Raw genomic sequence first — 18445 nt, 5'->3', positions numbered from 1 at the left:
AAATCCTTCTGCAAGCAATTGTCAGAACCCGATCCCTGCCTGGAAGCTCGCTGCTCTTTTCTTTAAGTAGCCAAGCTCTGATACTAAACATCTTATAATGAATTCCTTAGTAATTACTGCAATATCAAGCTTGTGAATCCAGCCAGCAGAGAAGAAAGGAACATCGCTGAGCAGCGAGGGCTGAGAAGCTGAAACCCAAGAGGGACAAACTGCCAAATCTCAGCTCAGGTTCGTGTTACACCACTAAACCATTGCAAAGATAAACATCAAGACCCATGAGATGAACACATTGAAACAACCATTCATAATCTAGCCTTTGAGCTCATTTCCATATTGATGAAGTTTTCACTACAGTGGCGCAACAAGTGACTATCTCAAAAACAAGTCCCGAAACTGGGAATGTGCCAGGGGACTGTCTGTTCTGTAATTCCAGAAGACTGAGGGAAAGTACCTTTCTACACCCAGAGTTTATTTTTTAATGTTGGCTTAGTATAGACAAACAAAGCGCGCGAAATCCATATGGGATGGGTACGTAAGGTGCAAGAGCACAGGCACAGTAATACTGTAGTGTTCCTTGGAGAGCTGGAACATTATTCAAAAGGTGAAATAAAACAAATAAACCAAAGCAACGGCATCCTTTTCTTCTCCAACCTGAGGTTTTTAAGTCCAGAAGAAGTATAATATTCTTTAAATTCTTAATAGTAAGAAGGGGTCATCCATTAGAAATACATCTATCCCTTCAACTGCTTTCCTCTAGCTAGGATAAAATAACATTCGGAAGGGGAGCTCTGGAGTTGGAAGGCTGAATTTTAATAAACAGAAAGTCTGGGAAAAGCCATAGCTATTTGATATCAGAAAACCTAGGAAGTCAGGTTCAGTTAAAGAACAGTGCAATAGCTGATACCAAAGTAAGCATGAAATCCTCTTTTATATGACATTTTCTTTGCAGATTTGGCACCATCTCCGCTTGTTATCCTTTTTGCAAGATTGGTAAAGTAAATATGCTTCACCTATGATAGTTTAGAAAACACAAATGTATAATTCAGCCAGCTGCTCTGGAACAGAAGTTAACATTTCTGATCCCCTCTATCCTCTAAAATTAGGCCTCTTAAAATCATAAGGATAAGTGCCTTAATACTTTCTGATATCAAACAAAAGTCAGTAAGAAATTAATTGTACTACAGTTTGATCCAAAGCCAAGTCTAGTCACTTTGATCTTTCCATTAAATTTCAGCCTGCCTTGGTATAAGCCCTTAGAAAACATGCAAAGTAAACGTTGATGCTCTTTGTGGTTATTGTGTAATGTCGCAAGGCTCTTTGCAAATGATTCTCTCTTGCTGCGCCTCAGTTCATGGCCACTGTCCATTAAAAACCAAGGCATTATCAAAGTAACAATCAGGGTGCCAGATAAAGGATACGAATCTGCACGCAGTAGCTAGTTATGGAAATATATTTATGCAGAGGTACATGTGCACTTACCGGTATAGGCAGAATCACTGAGGGTCAGCGATTTTGTGTCTGCGCTTGCATAATTACACAAGAATCTTGCTGAAGTATATTAACAAGTCTCTATATTCAACACATGTGGCCAGTGTAAATTGTAGGCATTTACCAGAAGACAGTACCAAGACTGGCCAGTTTCCCCAGTTCTACAGCAAGAAATTAGGAGGGGAGGAAGCTCTGTCAAACTTCCCTATGGGCTGGAAAGTCCAAGACTTACAGGAAGGGTGAACAACATTCAGAGAAAGAAGCATCTTCATTAAGTCTTCCTATTTTTGCAGTACCTGGCTATCTGTCATCTTAGATGAGCATGAAAATCTCGAGCTGTCTAGATCACAATTTATCACAGCTTTATTTCAGAAGACTCTTCTTCCTAATTTCTGCTGACACAGATCCAAGCTTTTGGGAAAATATCTCTGCTTTCTTTTTCAGGCCAGTAAACGATGGATGTGGTTTTCATCACTGGGAAGGACAGCAGTCCAAAGCCCAGGGAAGGATTAGTTCAGAGCACCATGCTAAAAGTTCATAACTCGCTTCCACCCATCTTGCCTGGGAGGAGATGAATCCCGTCCAGAAGTCAGAAGGCCCCACAAGAACTGACGGGGAACCAGCAAAGAGGCTGGGTCAGTCAACGCCACTAACAAGAACGGCATATTTTAGTTCAGATTCATTGCTTTTGCAACAAATATCTTCTTCTGCTTTAGAAACAGAAGCACCGCAGTGAACTTCAGTGCTTTTCAGGCCTTGCATCACCCTAAGATGCGTGTACTGGTAAGTCTACTATTACAACTATATGATTATAGGAGGACCAGCACAGCCATTAAGACCTCTACATTGAAAAGGGCGAATCCAGAACTGACATGCACCATATTTTACCTCTCCTCATCAAGTTTTACACATCATCAGCTCCCGATCCAACTCGTATCCATGTGGATGTTGAATGACATAGGCTCAACATAGAGCCTCATACTGCTGCTCCACTGGTGATGGAGCAATCCTTTATTTTCTGGATGCTGACGGCAGGCAACACATTCATCTGATTATGGCACTCGACAACCAGGTTCCCTGGCTGACATGGATATGACTACACAAGTGCAGTCATTTTCCATATTCAATGGGAAAGGCTGGTGTGAGGAGAAGCAGGCTCAAGGGTTTTTTTTCCAAGACTCAAAGTTGGAATAAATTTGAACAAGTATCAGGGCTGCAAAACAGACTGCAGAAGCCAAAGGGACATGCGTCCCCAAGCAATCAGCGGGGTGGGGAAGGTAGAAGAGTAGAGGACTTTTAGTGCAATCACGGGCACAACTAAAATTGTTCAAACATTGGCTCTCCCTTCAGAGAGCACTGAGCTCATCAAGGATTAGTCACCCATGTGCAGTCCAGGGCAAGTCTGCACTCATGTTCAAATGTAATCAAACATTTCCCCAGTGATCACACTGCTACAGAAAGGTGTGCACTGATTCTAAAAGGATAAGTGAGTTAGTTCTGGAACAAATCAAGTTTAAAGAAATCTTTTAAATGGAGGGAAAGTAAACGTGCACACACACACACACACTATCTGGGACAAAGGGGATTTTTTAGATGTCTTAATTTCCTACCGCAGAAGCAGAGGCTGACTGCTTATTCAAGACCACTGCTGTTTATACCCGGTTGCTGCATCTGGAGAGAAAAAGCAAGAACTTCTTCAGAACGAAACTGAAGTTCCTCCGGTCTGGGCCTGCTGAGCCCGGTTCCTCAGCAAACACCTTGTGCAATCATTTTGAACTTCCCTCCTGCTCACTGGTGCCAACATATGCATCATCGTATTCGCGTGGGTGAGCACGCTCCTAATAGCGTTATCTGTCACTAGTCCTTTTATGATGCTTCATTTCCATGGCTCCTCAGTGTATGCTCTTTGTCTGCTCTCCATCATCATTGTACACTACACAGCAATTATTTTGGCTGCTCTCTTCAGTTTGAGCTGTTCCTTCCTTTTGTATGTGGGCTGGGCGGTGTTTTTTCTTTTTTAATTAAAGGGCTTTGTTTACGGTATCAGGTTTTTGAATGAAGATTTATAGTAGACCCTATAATTGTAACAGTCCCAATAAACAGTAAGAGCTGTCATTTACAGCTACAACACAGTGTTATAGTTCTATGCCAGCATAACATCTCCACTATGTCAGCCTAACTACACATCAACGCACTTCAAGCAAATCAGATCTCACAAAAACTGCCACTGCTGAACTGCAACTCTCCTGGAGGAATCCTTGGTATTTTCTCTCTTCGGTACTGGAAAATAACATCCAGCAGGTCAGGGAGAAGAACCTTTGGCAAGCAGGAAAGGAGGGGTGGAAAACCACCCCCAAATACCAACATAACATAAGAATTTTGCTGCCCCCGTTTTGATGAGCACGCCATGTGACATTTGGGGTAAATATGCAGAAATACTGACCGTGTCCTTTTCCCCTCCCCATTTTATAGTTGCAGCTGCTTAGCCTGTTTGAGCACCAGTGAGAACACGTGCACTGAAGCCCTAAAGTCAAGCTGCCGATTTAGGCTGGGATCACATCGTCCAACGAACCGCCTCTGAGAACGATAAGAACAGGTTTGCTCAAGCAATGCAGTCACTTGACGGCCCTGTTCCTTGCTGTGCCCACAGCACAAATACAGCTCCACCCGGGGACGTGGGCTTGCGTCTCTGCAACCTGGATGTATGAGGGAGAAGCGTGGCACACAGCAATTTTTCCTGTTCATTAGGTAGGCTCTAAATATTAAAGGCTGAAAATGGAGGGAGAGTAGAGACAATTGAAGAAAGGAAGAAGGAGCTGAAAAACTTGAGAGGCTTTAGGGCACAAGAGAAAACAGAGGAGGAAAGGAGAAAAGGCGGAGCAAGAGACCAAGTGCAAATGGGGCAGGAAGGCAGTGCAGAAGAACAAAGCACAGGACAAGCAGGATTCCCGGAAACTCGACCGGCTCAAATGGAAGCGATGCCAGACCAGATGCAACTGCGCTAGAAAAAACACAAGAAATTCATTCATCTGAGTCATCATAAAAGTCATTGTAGTTAACAGAAAAATAAAAAAATCAAGCTAGGTGACAGCGTGATGTCCCATCCTCAAAGGTTCAGAACTGTATTCAGTATGCACAGCTTGGTTTTACATATGTTTCTGAAGGTGGTTGGGTTTGTTTTTCAAAAATTCTATGAGTATTGCAGAATTAACGTTCTGCTAATGCTGAGGAAAGCAGTCTCCTCCTTCCATCGGCAACTAAAATAGTTCCTGGCATTGCATTGTATAACGAGCTTTTCCATTTTTACAGTTTTAAAACGATCCGCGAGCACTTACAAAGTGATTTGATTTAAACCTATTCCCTTTTATTGTTTCTTTTCTAAAGAACGGCCAGAGTTCATTCCGTTAGCACAATGTTCTTCCAAGAACTAGCATAAAGTGGGAAAGCACCTTGGTTCTTATTTCCACCACTACAGGTTCATGTAATTCATCATGAACGATATTATTTTCCATTAAGCCAACATTGGATGGAAACGCCGTTGTTCCAAATGGTCCACAAAGCTTCTAATGGCCAAGAAGGCTTTCTGGGAAGTTAACAGGACTGCCATAGACAGATGCATGTGCATTTTTGAGGAAAAAGTGGAGGACAAAAAATGGAGAGGGGGGAAAAAAAAAGGACAAAAAAAGACAAGTACAATGTTAACTTAGGGAGACAAGACTCAAAGACAACTGTTAAAAAACATGAGACGTCACCATCAAGGGGCCCACGATTGGTAATCTAACACCACATGGCAACAGACTGAGCTGAGATTGTTAACTTTTGAAACGTGCTCAGGCTTTTTCAGAAGAGGTTACACTGAAAAGCACCAGAAGGCCGACAATGTAGGTGTGCTATATACCGCATCAGAAATGCCAGCTAAAAAGAAATAATTTCTCTTAAACCATCCTGAATTTCATAGCAGAGACAAGCCAGAGAAGCGGCACGTCAGATCAAAGTTACCTGTTAGCACAAGAAACAACTCTGTGCCTTATTAACACAGAACATCAAACACTGATAATGTTGGCACCCACTGCTGAATCAGTACTGGCAAAGGACAAAAATAACTGGATTTGAGAGTTCTCTGTGGCACCCAACCATTCTTGGTGAACATTCATTCAACGCTTCCTCTTCTCTTCACCTTGAGCTCTGTGCTTAGCCCAAACCAGCTGCACAACAGCCTTCACTACATTATGAAAATCTCAACTCTAACCTAATCACAGTTACCCTGTCTTCAGTGGAGACAAGTTATGCCAGCACAAAGTCAGGCCAATACTGGTGCAAAACCAAGTAACACGGAGTATCCCACTTTTCACTGGCATATAACCTGATAGGATTTTCAGTAGGAAAGCTGCCACAAACACCACTTTTCTTCAGGCCTCAACATCCACTTTCCCTCCTGCAGTGCTAATTCCCAGAATTTACTTCTGAATAAACAGACTGTACACCAAGAAACGATTAAGTTTCACGTTTGCAAATTAGCTATGCATATTCAGATGAAAATAAACATCCTAATTCTCCAAAGAGAAACCATCAGATACTTGCTTCATGACCCCAGGAGGCTGTTCTCTCTGTCAGTCTGCTGATGCCCTTACCCGCCATTCTTTATGGCTGTATTATCATCATCATCTATGGACTTAGTATTCCAAACATACCAGCCACCCACAACTGAGGGGCTTCTTTGCATTACAAATTATAATTGCACTGAATGCACTACTGGTTCTGTGACATAAAAAGGAACTAAAAAAAAAAAATCATCAAGCTTATTTTAACTTGACAGAGTTGAACCCAGCTGAAAAGCTAAGTCAGCAACCCGCAGAACCCACTAATTAATTACCATATAGATGTATGTATCCAATCTAATGGAGATCAAAATTAAAAAAAAAAAAAAAAAAAGTAACCCATTATTCACCACCACAGTTTCAATTACAGCTGGGAGAATAATTCCAGTTAACATATTCTCTGTGGCCTGGCTCACACCCAAAGAGATCCTTCTTGGGAAGAAGCTCAGAAGCAAAATTTGTCTTGAAAACTGGAGCAAGACACCTCTTTTGAAGTCTTCCCTCAAAAATCAAACCAAAAAACCCGACCACTAACAAAAAAGTCCCCAAAATCACACTTGTCCCCTTTTGAAGACTACTACTATTTTCTAGACTAGGACATTGAGATCAACAATTTTATCCATCCATTCCTTCATTAAGCTGGACCGAGTCAACATTCATTTGTTAACCTTTGTAATACTTCACACACTAGTGCCGTATGATGTCAAGCTAAATTCCAAACTAAATTCACTTAAGAAAACAGAAAAGAACATTTCTTACCTGTTACTTTTTCTTCATAACTGTGGACTCCCACTGCTGAAGATAATCTGTCAAGTTGAAGAGTTTTCTTTTTTCTTTTTTTTTTTCCTTTAACCTCCCACTCCTAAAACATTTCATATTACCCCATATGAAAGAAAATGCAATGAAAAACTTGTCTAATCTGTCAATGGTTACATGCCACTTCTGTTAGTCAGCTTCTGTATGAGCTTGGATAGATATTTCAAATAACAACAGGGGAGACAATCTATTTTATAACAAGAAGAAAATATGGCAGAAAAACTTGCATTTTAAAATACAAAAGTAGCATAGGGTTCCAGAGGTATGCAAAGGACTAGAAAATATTACAGTTTGAAGTATATTATATATAGGTTGTATTTCATGTTAAGTCATCTAAAGTCAAAAAACATTCTGTGTGTTGGATTTTCTAACAAACTATAACTATACCAAACAGCTATAGATATGAATACGCACCTGAAACAGAGAAGACGACAGTGAGCTATTGCTTTTGCAAGACACCAGCACAAGAACATACACATACTGGGCATTGCTATCATATACTGACGTTGGTGCACATTTGGATTGCAATGGCAGTGTACTTCCTAGAACAGTACTGCACAACTGATTTACTTGTTATTTTAAAAGCCCGTTCCACCTAGGAGCAAGTAGTGAATCAACAGCAGCATTTACCTGCATCCTCCTTTTACTCTGAAACCTCTCATTCACGTGATCCAGGTGATCTATACCACTATTTAGGACTGTGCACCCTGTACTCTTGCTGGTTTACACTTTTCCAATTCTTAAAAAAAGCACTGAATTTTGGATGTACTGAAGAAAAAGGAATAGAAAGAGTCACAGTTCCTAGTGCGTTTTAAGAGCTGAGAGTTACTTTAGCAATACACGTTTCACAGCTTATCAGTATAAATATGTTAACAAGTTTCCATTTAAAAATGAGTCACCCCATCCCACTAGAGTAAGAAAACAACTCATCAGATTCAGATTCTGGAGATTGCACAGGTTGCATTTATGTCTAAATCACTGAATTAAACTAGTTTAAGGCCAAGAAGAAACGAAAGTCCTTGCAGTTATTTAGTAGCTGTTGCTAAGTAAATTGTCAGACCTAATCCAAAAGAAGGGTGATCCCATTTCTAGTTTCTGATTTAGAATTTAGGCAAAATCTGACTTATTTTTACAAGTAAAATTGTAAAGTGGTATTTTAAAAGTACTTCGAGTTTGTGTAGTAACAAAAGTTATCATTCAAATTGTGAAAAACCTCTGTTTCCCCTTACTGAAACCATTAAACCACACAGCAAAATTTACAGTATAGAAAAACTACAATAAAGGTTGGAGGAAGAGCTGTAAAGGATTTCATATAGATTTATGAGACAAAAATATCTGAATAGAGAACACTAAACAGAATCATTCAAGAGTGGGACTTTACAGTCCATTCATCTAGCCCATATTCACGTTAATTACCCAACCGCACGTCTTTATTGCCTCTTCTCTCCCCAAAAGCAAAGACTAAGCAAACCCTTTGCTTTTATAATACAGTACATCCACATGAATTTACCTGGCTGTTCTTGGTTCACTCTTAGATTAATCCTTTAATAATTTGTCCCCACCTAATACACGACTACCCTCAATACTAAATCAGGTCAGCTGTGGCTACCTGGCACCCAGCTGTGCAGTATTTTGCTGACAGATGCTCCAAGCCAGCTGAACACTGCACAGCTGCATTAAGTGTTTCTGCTGTACTTCTCTGCAAGACGCTCAGGCTGAGACTCAGCACTAGCCCATGGGTTCACGCTTCTTCCAATTTGGATCTGGCTAGCAGCTGCCTGGCTCGGGACCTGTGCAGAAGTTGTGTGCGTTTATCTGCAAACCAGCGTAAACCTTGAAGCTCTCCAACGTTTTTGGCCAAACACCACCATCAGTAACAGTAGCATGCCACTGTAGGTGCTTGCGCGAAGAACAGTGGCTCCCAGTTGGCACCAGGCTATACAGCACTCTGGACTGGCTGGCATAACGCTAGTCTTCCCCATCCCTTGGAAAATGTCTCATACGCACATACTTTCATAAGACTGAAGAGCATAAACGCTGGGGCCATGGACTACACTGTAGAGGTTTACGAAGAACAGCTACCACAGCATCCTTTAAATAAAACATCCTCAGAAGAGGAGTGCTACAGAGCAGATAGGCTATGATGTGTAAGTTCAGAAGCGACAGGATTTTGAGCGTCTTTTTGTGCCTACTCAAGGTAGGGCTATTCAGTGATACCACAAACGGTTGAGATAACTGGAAGAGGGAGCTCGTCAACAAGCTCCCAGAGCTAAAAGTGAAAACATGGATCTTGAATTCCTGCCACTGCATACGAAGTACAGCAACTCCTATGAATTCAGACAACTCATTCACGTTCCTATGTAGACGCCAGCAAGGCAAGAAAACATTAACAGCTATACCAGTATAATACTTAAAAGTACAACTTAGGCACCTATACGAACCAGGTATGATGGGAAAAGTGACTGAATACCATAAATAAAAATCACCATTTCTATTCCATCAGAAATTATTTGAGCCTTTAATGAGAACTGCAGGTGAAGAAACTCAGGTCACCACAATTCCTCTCATCTTGACAAAAACCCCACACCCCCAAACCCAAGCTTTGACTAAGAGGCTTTAAGTAGTCAAAAAGTAAGTGTGAGGTTTTGTCAAATGATAGAAAGGTACGTAAAAAATAGGAAAATAAAAATAAAACCTATAAAAGTCTATTGCCCCTTTATTAAGCAGTTAGTACTGAAGACTGTTAACGCTTAGGCCCAATCCAGCAAATGAGGTCAAAAAGGCAGCAAAACTTGCAGAAACTTATCTCAATTAGTAAAGATGGGAACAACTGAAGAACTATTAATGAGCCTGTTGATTAAATACAGCATGGGCAAAAACAAGATGAGGCTTGTTTCAAAAAAAATAACTCGAGCTTGTCATCCACACTGCTGGCTCATAAATTAACTAACTGCTTCCAAAACAAAATACTTTAACAATTCACACCTCGATACACAGAAGCTGTTTACAGAGGATGAGGTAACAAAAACCAAAACAAAATGATTTGAAAAATGCATTAAAATATAAAGCATATAGTGAAAACTTCACTTATACGTCTATTTGATTTAGTTCTAAGCTACTAAGACTAGAAAGGGGTTAGGAACTAACAGAGCTTGTAAAAAGGGACTATAAAAGAGTCAAGAAAAGGATTGCGAGAGGCACAAGAACGCTCCTGGAAGAGGAAACATGGGGAACATTTCAGAAAAATGAACAAGGGGCATGAAAGAGTAATTGCAGTAATCAGTATACTGAAAAGGAAAACCATTCCCATATATCATTTTTCCAAATACTAAAAAGAGTCAATGAGACTAAAAAGCAATTCACTCAAACCGGAAAATGCTCATACACCATATAGTTGACTTTCTTAACGTCACTGCCATACTTGGTACATGCTTCGATTCACCTAAATAAAGAACCAGGTATTAGACGGCAAAAAACTACATTCTCTGCAGAATTCACTTATGAAGTTTAAGCAGCAGCCCACTGCGGAGTCCTTCTGCAGGTAGATTGTAAACAACTGGTACTTCTCACCAACTTCCTAAGGAAAGCTTTTATATTCTTAGAGGGTAGTCATGGGTACGTGTTCTTCAGGATAATGCATGCCATTCTGGATTGCTCTGAATCACTGCTTTCCTTCATTAAGCTGGACCAAGCAGTAGTGTCACTGCCCAATTTGTAGTTAATGCATGTACAGAAAAATACAGTTGTTAATTCAAATACAGTTGTCAATTCAGATAACCTTACAGAAACACGATTTCAAGAGTGGTGGGGAAAATAGTATGTGTGTAGAACTTCGAAAAATGTACTTGCTTCTCAGGTCTGAGCAAGACTGCAATTCATTCGCAGATGTACCAGTGCAGTCTCCTGGCAGTGGTATGATTTACACCAGAACAAGTCAGACGGCACTGCTTAACCTACACTGGGGTTATGCACTAAGGTAGTTGTACTACCACTGGCTGAAATACAGAATAGGTGAGGAACACGTTTTAATAGCAAAAAGGAAACAGCTCCATCTTGAAGTTTTCATTAAAACTATGAACAGACTTACTTATCACAGAAAGAGGTCACACAGAGCTCATTAGACACTGCCTCATACCAAACTGTCCTCTGCAGTCGCAGAATTTTTCTTCTTAGGCCACACAAATTCCAAGACAAACAAATTCATTTTTCACTCTACTTCACCTTGCTAAAGGAACACCAGAACTACCACCCAAGGATAAATCCAGTACTCCATCATGACATAATACCTTTTTTATTACAATATCCAAAAAACCGAGTATGCAAGATTTTGAGATCTCATGATCCCTTCTCCAATCTCAGGAATGTGCCATCTAAAGACTGTATATTTAAACCATAAAGGAGTTTAAATGTAAAGAAAAGAAAAATGCATTTTCTTCATAAACATTCTGTGTGTCTCTTCCTACCAACCACACCATCCTCTGTAAAACCCGAAGATTTCTTTCCGTAAAGCAAATATATATATAGTGTTGGTAGCCCGCCCCACCCCATGCCAAGATCAGTTTTTATTAATCTTCTGTATTAGTGTCAACAATCAGCTACAGATACATATTACTTTGAGAATTAAATACATAATCGTTTAATTCAAACAAGCAGAAGGGCAAGAAGAAAAAGCATTATGTGGATGGCACATTTGGTTGTAGATTACCAAAACATTCAGCCTTTACAATTCAATGATTCTTTCTCTAGTAATCAACTTTCAAATAAAATTTCTCTTTGTTGCAATTACAGACCAAAATACACTAGATAGTTTTCTTTTACTACAATCTTACCATAGTAGTTTAAGAAGTACTATTACAAAATGCTTTTAATTAGTGTACTCTTTACAAAGAGTCAGAGAGGCAATGTAATAGCAGAGTACAGTGTAAAGAGTGCTTCTAGGAACTAGGAGTTTTTGTAATATACTACTCGGTAAGCGATATAGCTACAGAACTCACAGCCACAACTGTTATGCCTACTCTCTCTCACTTAAGTAGCTGCAGCTTCAGTGCATTCAAACTGTGCCCGATGTCTCTGAACGGAGAGTTCTGCCTGCGTGAGCAATCTGAACAGATTAACACTGGTTTGAATTGAAAACGCCCCTCCTTGATCTGAGCTAACTATGTAAACGTACACAGGAGAGGGGAGTTTTGAACTCAGCCGGGAAAGTGAGTGCTCGCCACGGCCACCCAAGGGAAACTCTCAACCTGAAGAGAGGTGGTCGGAGATTAACAGAACTGGAACACAAAAAGAGGCAAACAAAAAAAAAAAAAAAAAAAAAAAAGGACAAACAGCAACCGACAGAGCAAACACTTTAGAAAAAGCCTATTCCTTAAGCCTGCTTCAGATATTGCTCTGCTCTATAAAAGTGAATTTAGGACCTAAGGCTTGTAAGTTATAAGAGGCCCAGGCGGCCAAGTCCATCTTCAACGTCACTGAAGTGCTTTCACAAGATATAGCTTTTCCCCGTGTTCACTGGTGAAGATGGGAGCCTTTTTGTAGTGTTCCACCAACTCATCCATAGTATTAAAGCGACGCTGCCCAATACAATAGACATTGTCCACGAGCTGCACCTTGAAATGTTTGTTCTTCCCCGATGCCTTTAGAGATACCGAGAAGTCACTGGGCTGTTGAGAAGAATTCAAAAGAGAAAAAAAAAAAAAAAAGAATTACATAAAAGTGAACAAAATGAAGGTGTAATTTTGTGGTTTCAGGAACAAACTGTGTCATATAGTTGATGGTAATTTATGCTAGTCTTTGTTCCACAGCTTGCTGCTTTAGCTACTTAAGAAACCCAATAGTCTATTATTCAATAAATAATTGCCATCATTATTAACGTGCACAGTTAAGTCAGTTAAGTGAAAGCTCCCCAGATGCACAGTCTGAAGTTGCCAATTACATGACTAAATTGCAAATATTATCTTAGTTACTCAATCTAGAAGCACGAGAATATCAAGGTGAAAGGAAAAACTTTTATTGTGTATGGTTTCCTTGCTAGAGTCCTGGAGAAAGCAATTATTGCAATATTGCTTAAGTGAGATGAAGAAAATTCCCAATATCGCTTTTTTTAGAGCCGTGACCACTAGAGGGCTGTTCTTGCTTTGCATTGCAAAAGACAAAACCACATTCTTTATCGCCATTACCATATGTATGGGGAATAATTTCTCCTATTGAGTATACCTTTTTTTCTTAAAGAAAAGACAAATCCATAGAATAAAAACACAGTAGAAATCTCACCGTCAAACCACTGCCCACAAAAGACAAAATGTAAGCACTAATTAAGTTATTCAGGACAGAACAATTTCACATGATAAATCTCTCAGTCTTGGCAATCAGCCGCTTGAACGAAGACAGTGCTGTCATCCAAAAGCCAGGATGAGACCATTCCGCTTTCTGCGCCACATGCCACCGTAGGAGGGTAGAAAGGACACACTGTCCCTCACTTCTGGCTGAGCTCCATGTCTAGCCATCGACCGCTGCCGGCTGGCTGCAGAGATGGGAGTACAGGCTTTTGCTCCATGAGAGACAGTTGGAGGTGAGTGTTGCCAACCAGCAGGAAAACGAGAAAATATATCTAAATAACACCTGATGTGACTCTGGAGGTCCTCCTGCAGACTCTCTGCATATTGAAGGCATGGCTTCAGGCAGAAACCACTGAAGGCACATGCTAATTTCAGATGCAGCCTTCCTGCAGTCCCTTGGTCCTCCCCCACACCGCACTGCTGCTTTGGTCACGCCAGCGCTGAGAACTTGAACTTGTCCAGGCTAAACAAAACCCACAAGGGACTATCTGGTCCAGAGCATCGCCTTACGAACAACCCCGAGCGCAGCTGCGGCACAGCAGAGGACTGAGCAGGGAGGGAGTGGGAGCACTCGGACGTTACTGCTGTCACCGGACTTCGGTTCATGAAACCGCAGCCTCCGGAGTCCTCTACACTGCGTTTGGGGCATCAGGTACACACTTGAGTACGTACCCAAGCAAGCTGAAGGACAACATTTTCTCAGGCACGCTGTCTTTTTTTTCCTGCAATGATGTGGGTCTCTGCCCCACACATCCCCCATGTTCTGCGTATCCCAAAATCTCGCCCCTTGCATCTCCCTCTCACCCATTTTAGTACCAATGCCTTCTCTGCCTTCCCTTCCTATTCCATCCGCCCTGCCCAGAGCAAACAAAGCTCCTGCCGTGCCTGTTGATCTGGCTCTGGCCCAACTCCCTGTGCTCGCACCGTGGCTTTGAGCAGCAGCTCTTCCCCGCCCCACGCTGCTCAAGCCAGCAGCTAGCTCCCCGCACCTCTGGACTAACTCTCTTCTATCTCAAGCTACTACATTCCAGATCCACAAGCACCACTTCTTTAAAAAAATATTTTACATAACATCCATAGGAGAATTACGTCTTCCATCTATACCCTGGTGCCACCGGGCCTTGGCCTGGTCAGCGCAGGATCCGGTAGGAAGGCAGCTTCAGGCCTCGAGATGCTCCAATCCACTGGTTCAAAATACACGCAACACCCCCCCCCCCCCCCCCCCCCCCATGACTGCCAAGAGGAGAGGACTGGGGAGGGGTGGAAAGAAACGTCTAATAGCGTATCTTAGGGGTTTCCAGTGCTCCAACCAAGATATGTTTTGTCCCTTGTGACCTATCCCTACCTCCAAGTTTGAAAGCTGCTATGTTAAGCCAGCTAGCTGTGATGTTAAACCCCTGCCTCAGGAGCATGACAAACAAGGCAGCACAAAGCCCACACCAAGACTGACCCGTTTTCAACACCTACCCTACTGGGTTAAAGTTAACCCAGTTGTACCAACATGGTGCTGGGTCAAGACCCTGACTGTTGTGTGGACAAACCCTCCGACAGCCATAGTTACACAGGCCTAGGACCTGTTGCAATGGACATCTCCATAGCCCTAAGCAGCAGCCTTTAAACAGTAACAAAGCACAGGCCTGCACAAACCAAGTTCTGCAGAAGCTCTGAGACCCTGGGCTCATGGCAGAGAAATTTAGGGCACAGGTTCTGGGCAGCTGACCTCTGCGCTCTAAACACAGGCTACCAGGCAGGTCCGTAAGGTATCTTCAAGAAGGACTGTGTTGAGAGGAGCACTAACAGACTAGCTGCTTAGGATTTGAAAAACAAGACCAAGTCTTGCTAAGTTCTGGTCCTTCCATGGGCATCACCTATGCCAAGTGCAAACCAGTAACCAAAGAGCCCTCGTTTAAAAATAGAGGGGCTTACAAATGGGAATTTCATAATCTGAACCAAAGACTTTTTTTTTTGGTTGTTTTAGCAACAGGAAAAGATGTTAAGACAAAGGTTTAAAAATAAGTGAAATAATCACTTCACACTCAACAACTTTTAATGTTTTCTGACAAAGCACAATTGTTCTCAGCATGTCAAAATTTTGTGAGTTTTCAAAGCTCCTTATATCTGGTAAGAATCATTATCTTTAGACCAGAAAGGATGCACTAATGACACATAGAGAAGTGCTGGAACAGGTCTTAGACCTCTGATCTACTGTCCTATGTCCCAGGCACTGGCCAGGCTTACATCTTTGTGACGTGGTCTACACAATACATTAAGTACTCTTCCTGCCATTGTAATTATAACTTTAATGAATGAACATTCTCCTGAACTACTGTCCATTCTTCCCAGCCTCAGAGCTGCTAATTAGATTGATGCATAAATAGAAGACATTATTATCACTTATTTTCTCCAGGATATATGTTACAAAGTTTATTCTTTTCATGATCTGATCTAATTTAAAAAAAAATAGCGGAAAGGCTGATCTAACCCTTTTGAGAGCCATCATCCGGTGCAAAGAGATGGAAGAGCTCAAACAGCTGTTGCAAATATCTTGAAACCCTTTATTGACCTCAGTGTAGTAACTTCTACAGTACACAAGAACAAACAGCAAAAGCAACTGGCCTTGCATTTGTTTTTATTTTGCTTCTTTTCCACTCTTAACAAGCATGCAAAATGGTTAAAAAGACTATTTAAAAAAACCCTCTAGATAATGTTAAGAGCAGTAGTTTACCATTGCAAAGTATGCTGGTTCGATGCAGCCTGAATTGGTTCCCTGCTGTCCTCCCTGGATTTGCTCCAAGTCTGTTTATTTTATTTACTGTTTAAGCTATTTTGTTTCAACTGCTGGCCAACTTTTCTCCCTTCTCCCTCTTAAATTAATTGCTACATTTGGATGTTTGCATACTAACTTCTCCAGGAATAAAAGCCTCATATACAGCGAATAAAGGCACATCAGAAGTAAGCTTTAATCCCTGAAATCTATAGAGGAGCAGATGATTCTGCAACAGAAATTACAGAGCATAGCTTTGTGGCAGGGAACATGTGAATATTTCTGTACTGTCATAATTGGGAAGACCTAAACTTGAAGTTAAATCAATTCCTAAATCAGAAAATTGAAGACTAGCTATTGCACATCTGCAGCTCTTCAGTCTGGATGTAGTATTCCTTTGAATTATTTCAGATTCCTTATTTTAACTCCTGCTTATGACTAAAATGCTGTAGGCATCACCTAGCCTATGGTCATGTGGAAGACAACAGGCAGGGAGTTCCTTTAATTTTACTTCTTTAGTCAGGAACTTCACTGTCTCTTCAAAAAAAGATGGAAAACTTTATCATGAAGACAAGGTATAAAGTAATATAAGGGAAAACAAGAGAAAGAGGGAAAGAAGGGGCCCTCTTTACAATCTTTGTTTGAGAATGAAACAAGACAATTTTATCACTAATGGCAATGTTGGGAAAAAATACTCCCTCTGAAAGTCTTTTACTGATCCTGTAACTATTCCCTCCCCCCCCCCCCCCCCCCTTTCAATCCAGTTCCACCTGGCAATACCCTTCCTCCGTCAAAAATACTCTCATTCTTCAGACTATTCTAGACCTTTTGAGCTCCCATCTGTAAGCCTGCCCTAGAGCTTCCCAACTCCTTCCATTTCCATACCCAGGTTTTCCCTCACTTCTCCTCCTATTCAGTCACCCATCCAAAAAAAACCCCAACAAGTCATAGCTCAAATGTCTAAGGTCAGGCCAGAAAGGTGGGTTAAAAATTCCTGGGAGTGTTAAAAATTCTTTATTCTACCCCTTCTACCTCATTTAGATATAAATACCCTTCCTCTCTATGTAATGGTTCACTACATTCCAAAATTAACGTTACACAGGTCAGAAACATGAATTAGTTCCATCGATCTTCAAATACAGCTCTAATAAGACTTCTGTTCTTCCATTTAAAATAAACCACTAGGATTTTTCTTTAAGCCTGTTTTTAAAGATAAACTTTTTCCTCTTCTCCACTATACTCATCAATCACAGCATGTGACAGAACATGACAAATGCTTCAGTGTTCAAACAGTTGCCACATTTCATTGCTTCTATCCAACTTGCAGGATCAAAACCCTAGGAAAATATGGGACACCCTGAACGCTACAGAATTAGCACCTCAAAAAGCATAAAAGCTCTCAAACTGTGCCTCCTCCCTCTGCTGTCCCTACTGCTGGACGAAGATCACAGAAGGTAAATGGGATCTCAAAAGACTAACACAAATCCAGTTGCATCTACAATCCCCAGTATCATCTTTGTGCAATACCCTGCAACTCCATTTAGTATCAGTAACTATAATTTGATAGCTATGACACTATTGGCAGAAGGTTGCCATTACCTCCTAGTGAATAATTGCTCCTGGAATGGTCCAAAAAATTGCACAGCTCATTCCTGCTAACAAAACTGGTTTGAGAAAAACAACATCTTTTCTGCTTTGTGGGAAGACAACACAGGGCTATGAAGCAGTGGTGTTTGTCTAATCACCAGCTTCACACCCACTTGCAGTGGAGTGCAAGGGGACTCCAAGTCCTGACAGAAGCTTCTGTTGAAGTCTAAGAGTGCCTGCAGTCTGCTCAGAAGCTAGAGGTGACGTGTGGTTGCCCTCCCTCATCACTGGCCATAGCCTATTACTGCTTCCTGTGAGCTACAGCACTAGCAAGCACACATGTTTGCCAGGGTGAATCTGAACAAAAAACCCTCTTCTTTCCAAATTTGCTTCTCTCCCAAGTGGAATCTTAGATCTTCAAAGCATGGCGATCACCTCCCCAACCCAGGCCAACAGTGTCAGCCAAGACTTGTTTGTCTTGTGTTAGGTACTACACAGAGAGAACAAAAATCTGAGTGCTAAAGAGCCTGCAACTCAAAAAGGGTAAGAAGTGGCTGTACAGAGACTGCATAAATTACATCTGCATTATTTGTTCAGGAGTGCTACTTAAACCAGAAAAAAATTCAGTTCTTATCAACTGAGCAGCCTGCAACAGAAAGAACAAATCAAGCAGTACTTCCAACCAGGTACGTTCCACTTCAGTCTCCTCCTTTACACCTCCAAAACTGAGGTGACATTACCTAGGTGTAACAGAGTTGGCAAAAATGTTATCAGTAGGTAATTGTGCCTGTTATATAAACTATGGGCTTAAATGGTTCAAACAAGTTTATGGTTCTAATAATAGTATTTTCGTA

The 18445-nt window shown here is 41.2% G+C and overlaps 1 protein-coding gene across 1 annotated transcript in view; it reads right to left on the bottom strand.

Annotated features, from left to right (window-relative positions):
* Positions 1-11183: 11183 nt before the first annotated feature.
* The window catches only part of NCK2 (NCK adaptor protein 2), a gene marked incomplete at its 5' end in the record, with an annotated part of 32838 nt that continues 25576 nt past the window's right edge, over positions 11184-18445 (bottom strand). The window contains one exon of the mRNA XM_082498750.1: positions 11184-12565. Within this exon, the coding sequence (XP_082354876.1) occupies positions 12371-12565 (195 nt within the window). The 3' untranslated portion in view covers positions 11184-12370. The remainder of the gene's footprint in view (positions 12566-18445) is intronic.

The sequence above is a fragment of the Vanellus vanellus genome (genome assembly GCF_965231255.1).
Source record: "Vanellus vanellus genome assembly, chromosome: 1".
NCBI classification, from domain to species: Eukaryota; Metazoa; Chordata; class Aves; order Charadriiformes; family Charadriidae; genus Vanellus; species Vanellus vanellus.
Note: the sequence above shows the minus strand (reverse complement) of the source record. Positions and strands in the feature narration are given on the sequence as shown.